The 5721-nt window shown below is 50.6% G+C and overlaps 1 protein-coding gene across 1 annotated transcript; it reads left to right on the top strand.

Moving 5' to 3' along the window:
* Positions 1–885: 885 nt before the first annotated feature.
* GAL3ST3 (galactose-3-O-sulfotransferase 3) lies at positions 886–3777 on the top strand (the record flags this gene model as incomplete). Its single annotated transcript, XM_083374065.1, has 2 exons — positions 886–971; positions 2601–3777. 2 exons carry the CDS (start codon positions 886–888, stop codon positions 3775–3777), a joined length of 1263 nt encoding a protein of 420 aa, XP_083230191.1.
* Between the last annotated feature and the right edge of the window lie 1944 nt (positions 3778–5721).

Raw genomic sequence — 5721 nt, 5'->3', positions numbered from 1 at the left:
CAGGGCGGTTTACAGGGTATATAAAACATTGATACAAAAATTAAGAATAATTTTAAAAGATTAAATTAAATCCCTAAAAAATATAAAACCCCAATTAAAACTCAGCACTTGAGTTTTGGGCCCTTGAGCCTACCATGCTGAGAAAGCTTGTCCCTTAAAGACATATGGTGAGTTTTAAGTTCAATTTTTCTCTTCTTTTATAAATGTACACACAGCCACCTGGTCCAGGTGCATGATCTTGAGCGTCTACCAATTCAAAAGGTAATTTTAAAAAAAAGATATTTAAAAAAAACCAGTTTAAAACAACGGAGATTAAAATGAAGTAACACAGAAGCCAAGAATTATGAGTAACACCGTTATATATTATGTGAGTTAGAAGCAGAATGGATTGCATTGCTCAGGAGCATCTTGAAACCGCTGTCTTTATATTTCAAAGTCCAGATGTCTCGTCCTTTATAGTGGTTTTGCCAAGATTGTATAGGGTTTCCTGCCTGAGCAGGGGGTTGGACTAGATAATCTCCAAGGTCCCTTCCAACATCATCATCATCATCATTATTGTTGTTGTTGTTGTTTGTTGTTATTGTTATTATTATGACGGTACAATGGCAGCGATTAACTTCACAACTGCGGCACGAGAGGTGGTCAAGTGGGGGCCAAACTGACTTAAAAAATGTCTCCCTTAGCAGCCGAAACGTCGGGCTCAATTGTGGCCGTGATTTGAGGACTTACCTATATACGCAGGTTGACCATCCAATGTTTTTGCTTCCGGTCAGGTCCTCCGTGGAGGCGTTGGGGCTTGTGCACCCGGAGACTGTCTGAATGTCGCCTGTCGTAGACGACCAGGAGGGCAGGTCTTGGCTGGTCTTTCCCAACAGCTTCAAGAAGATGTCACGAAAGAAGACGCTTCTTCTCTTCCTCCTGGCCTTCAGCACCGGCACTCTGCTTCTGCACCAGAGTGCCCACTTCAGCTGGTAAGCATCCGAGGGTGGGGTCTCCCTCGAGGCCGGGAAGCAGAGAAAGGGAGCTGGATTAGTCCTGGGAATGCAGGAGGGAGAGACATTGCAGGAAGAGAGACCTAGCATCTCTGGAAGGCAGCAATAAAGGACAATTTCGAAATTGAATTCCACGGCAGGTAGATAGATTTAACCATGGTCTCGGTTGGGAAAAGGTGAGCGTCCTAGACCGGGTCGAGTCCAAAAATGCCAGGGAATTTCCAGAAGCCCGGCCCTCTGACAAATCGGCCATCCGCAGACATGCAGACATTAACAACGCCTACAGGGTGTGCGAAAGAGACAAGCGACCAGCCCCAAAGAGAAGAAGACTCCAGCGTCTTTCCACCAGTAGCTTCTGGAGGCAGGTTGTTCCACTGGTTAGAACAATTAACCAGTGGAACAACCTGCCTCCAGAAGTGGTGAATGCTCCAACACTGGAAGTTTTTAAGAAGAGACCGGACAGCCATTTGCCTGAAATGGTATAAGGTTTCCTGCCTGAGCAGGGGGTTGGACTAGATGACCTCCAAGGTCCCTTCCAACATTATTATTATTATTATATAGCCAGACCCAGATCAGCCTAGATGAGCTCCACGGTCAACTTCAGACCAACGATCAAGTAATTCAGTGCCCCAGTCAAGAAACTGCCACACACGGCCATTAGTAAACAGCCCAAGCAAAGAATCCCTAAGACCCACCCATCACCATCATCACCACCCAGACAGGCAAGACATCAGAATATAAACTGACGGCAAACTGCGCTCCTTACTAGCACTGATGATGTTCCCTAGTTGGGTCACGAAACGTCTGCAAGAAAACAGGCAAGCTCAGAGAGCCCCAAGGACCCCCCACCCCTGAAGGGGGATAGATCCAACAGTTAGCATGGCTGAGTGGAAGTGGTCCTTGTTTTAGAAGAAGAAGAAACGGGAGGAAGCGATAGAGACATGAGTGAAAAGGAGAAGCGATCAGGAGACTGGAGGTTAAACCATACAAGGAACGATTGAGGGAAGTGGGTCTGTCTATAGTCTAACAAAGAGGAGGACCGGGGGGTGACCTGATAGCAGACTTCCAATATTTGAGGGGCTGTGCCAGAGAAGAGGGGGGGGGATCAACCTGTTCCTCATAGCCTGTCAGGGCAGGGCAAGAAGTAACGGACGAAAGTTGGTCAAAGAGAGATCCGGCTTAGAACTAAGGAGAAATTTCCTGAGAGCGAGAACATTTAACCAGTGGAACAGCTCGCCACCAGAAATTGTGGGCGCTCCATCAGTGGAGGTTTTTAAGGTTTTTAACTGGGGTGCGGATGTGCTGGGTGAGTGTGCGTGAAGCTGCATTTGTGAAAGCGGTGCACGCACTCACAAAACCATCCCTTCTCCCCACCAATGCCCTGCCTCCGCTGCTCCGCCGAGCCAGGAAGGTCGGAGGCCTCTGGACTACAAGACCTCCAAGGTCCCTCCTCCCTATTGTCCTCTGTTCCAATTAAAGTGAGCAGGAAATTACACGTGGCGCCCTAAAATGGGACTGGATCGTTTCTGGTTCGCAAGCTAGCGGGGCAAAATGCGGGGAGGCAGGCGGTAGCAGTATCCCTGGATGCTTTGTTTCCACCTCTGGTAGGTTCCCCAAGTCTCCTCCCTTCAGCTGCGCCCCGTGGGTCTCCCTGCACCCGAAGCACACTGCCGTGGCCTTCCTGAAGACCCACAAGACGGCCAGCAGCACAGTGCAGAACGTCCTCTTCCGCTTCGCCGAGCGGCACAACGTGACGGTGGCCTTGCCCCTCCACGCCTGCGACCACCAGTTCTGCTACCCCCACAACTTCTCCGCCCGCTTTGTGCACCCGTACACCACCCCGCCCCGCCTCATTGCCAGCCACCTGCGCTTCAACCGCGATGAGCTGCGCCGCCTCATGCCCAATGACACCGTTTATATCACCATCCTGCGCGAGCCGGTGGCCATGTTCGAATCCCTGTTCAGTTACTACAATCAGTACTGCCCGGCTTTCCAACGGGTGCCCAACGGGTCGATGGAGACCTTCCTGAACAATCCGTACCGGTACTACCAGGCCCATGAGAAGTACGCCATGTACGCCCGCAACACCTTGGTGTACGACTTAGGGGGTGACCCCGAGCGTAGCCCCGAGGACCCCACGTACCTTCCCAAATTTATCCGTCAAATGGAAGGCATTTTCTCCCTGGTGATGTTGGCCGAGTATTTCGATGAATCGTTGGTCCTTCTCCGCCATCTGCTGTCGTGGGACCTGGAGGACATCCTCTACGTCAAGCTGAACATGCGCAGTCTGGAGTCCAAGCTCAACATCAGCTCGGCCCACGTGGCCACCCAGATCCGCGCCTGGAACGCGCTTGACGCTGCTGTCTATGACCACTTCAATGCCACTTTCTGGAGGAAGCTGAGCAAGATGGACCCGGGTTGCCTCCAGAAGGAGGTCCGCGCCCTTCACCAGGCCTGCGAGCGCCTGGCACGCCACTGCTTTCGTGGCCAGCCCCAGCTGCGCCCGGCCATGCAGATCAAGAACAAAGACCTCCGGCCGTGGCAGCCGAGCGCCAAGGTGAACATTCTGGGTTACGACCTGCTGGGCTCGGGACCCCCCTTGGACGAGCAATGCCTCAAACTGGTCATGCCCGAGGTACAGTATTCCCACTACCTGCTACGGAAGCAGAGCCTCAAGCATCGGCGCCGGGCCGTCCTCCATCGACCCCTCTCATCCCGAGGACTTCTGCACCCACCTCGCCACCCTCTCCCTCAAAGCTTCCTGAGCGGCAGGGTGGGGGAGTGAAGAGGTGCCACTGGGTTTTTTTTTAAAAAAAAAAAGAAAAGAAAAGCTGTGCTGGCGGAGTTCTCTTTGTCCATGAGCTATGATTATTTCTTTTTCTTTCCCCTCCCCCCCCACTGGGTCTCCAGGACATTTTAACCCCATTTTATCCCCTTAAGAACTCAGGACCAAAGCATCTAGGTGAGCGGGACTCTCCTTTCAGATGCCTCAAAGGAACTGTGTAGGAATTGTGATCCGTTTTCAGCAGCGAGGACTTGAAACCCATGAATGGGTGCTGTGGATTGACTTCCTTCCTTCTTTCTTTTCCTCCTTCTCTCCTTCTTTTCTTCCCTCTTTCCTTCCTTCCGTCCTTCCTTTTCTTCCTTTTCCCTCCCTCCCTCTTTTCTTCCCCCCTCCCTCCTATTCTTTCTTTCTTCCTTCTTTCCTTCCCTCCTTCCCCTTCCCTCCTTTCCTTCCTCCCTCTTTCCTTTCCTCCCTCTTTCCTTTCCTCCCTCCCTCCTTCCTTCCCTCCCTCCTTTCCTTCCTTCCTTCCTTTCCTCCCTCCCTCCTATTCTTCCTTCCTTTCTTTCCTTCCTCCCTCTTTCCTTTCCTCCCTCCTTCCTTCCCTCCCTCCTTTTCTCCCTCCCTCCCTCCTTCTTTCCTTCCTTCCTTCCTTCCTTCCCTCCTTTCCTTCCTTCCTTTCCTCCCTCCCTCCTATTCTTCCTTCCTTCCTTTCCTTCCTCCCTCTTTCCTTTCCTCCCTCCTTCCCTCCCTCCTTTTCTCCCTCCCTCCCTCCTTCTTTCCTTCCTTCCTTCCTTCCTTCCCTCCTTTCCTTCCTTCCTTCCTTCCTTTCCTCCCTCCCTCCTATTCTTCCTTCCTTTCCTTCCTCCCTCTTTCCTTTCCTCCTTCCTTCCTTCCTTCCTTCCACTCCCTCCTTTTCTCCCTCCCTCCCTCCTTCTTTCCTTCCTTCCTTCCTTCCCTCCTTTCCTTCCTTCCTTCCTTCCTTTCCTCCCTCCCTCCTATTCTTCCTTCCTTCCTTTCCTTCCTCCCTCTTTCCTTTCCTCCCTCCTTCCTTCCCTCCCTCCCTCCTTTTCTCCCTCCCTCCCTCCTTCTTTCCTTCCTTCCTTCCCTCCTTTCCTTCCTTCCTTCCTTCCTTTCCTTCCTCCCTCTTTCCTTTCCTCCTTCCTTCCTTCCTTCCTTCCTTCCTTCCTATTTCCTTCTTTCCTTCCTTCCTTTTTCTTGTTTATTTCCATGAACCAGAACAAATTTGGGGCTGTTTCCTGTCTGGGAATGTTCGGGGCTGGTCTTCACAACCTCCTCATTTTCTGCAGACTTCCCACGTTTTTTTTCCCCCAATGCTGTTTGTGTCTTTCCTTTTGTCTCTCCTATGAACATCTGACGGCTGAAGGAGAAACATCGTCTGTTTGGCTGCTCTGATGTTCTGCATCCATTCTGATTTTAGGTAACCATGATTAAACAGGTCACACTCCCGTTCGGCCTTCCCCACATGGCAGGCGCTGCTCTATTTATTTTATTTATAGATTTATTGCAGATTTGTCCCACTTTCCTCCAAAGAACCAAGGCTACCTGTGTAGACACACACCTTCCGTTTTATCCTCACAACAGCCCTGTGAGGCAGGCTAGGCCAGAACCAAAGTCTCCTGTGGGGTTGCGCCCGGATTTGAATGTGCATTTTCCCCGGTCAGAGTAGAAGGCTCTCAATCCTTTTAAGTAGCACTAAATGGCTTTCCTAGTAAAAGGTTATTTTAAAAAAAACACTGTCGTGTTACAGCTGTTTTTTTGGGGAAAAAAACTTTTTAAAATGGGAAATGAAAGCTGAAAAGAATATCTGGAGGTCGTAATGTGTGCCATGCCTGTGAATTCACGTCCGAGGCGAAAAGCCCCTTTTTTTTTTAAAGGTGGGATTAGAGGGTTCGAAGTAGGAAAGAGATATCCAAAAGCACAATA

The sequence above is a fragment of the Vipera ursinii genome (assembly GCF_947247035.1).
Source record: "Vipera ursinii genome assembly, chromosome: 15".
Classification (NCBI taxonomy): domain Eukaryota; kingdom Metazoa; phylum Chordata; class Lepidosauria; order Squamata; family Viperidae; genus Vipera; species Vipera ursinii.
The sequence above is the reverse complement of the archived record's forward strand: the minus strand, read 5'-3'. Positions and strand labels throughout refer to the sequence as shown.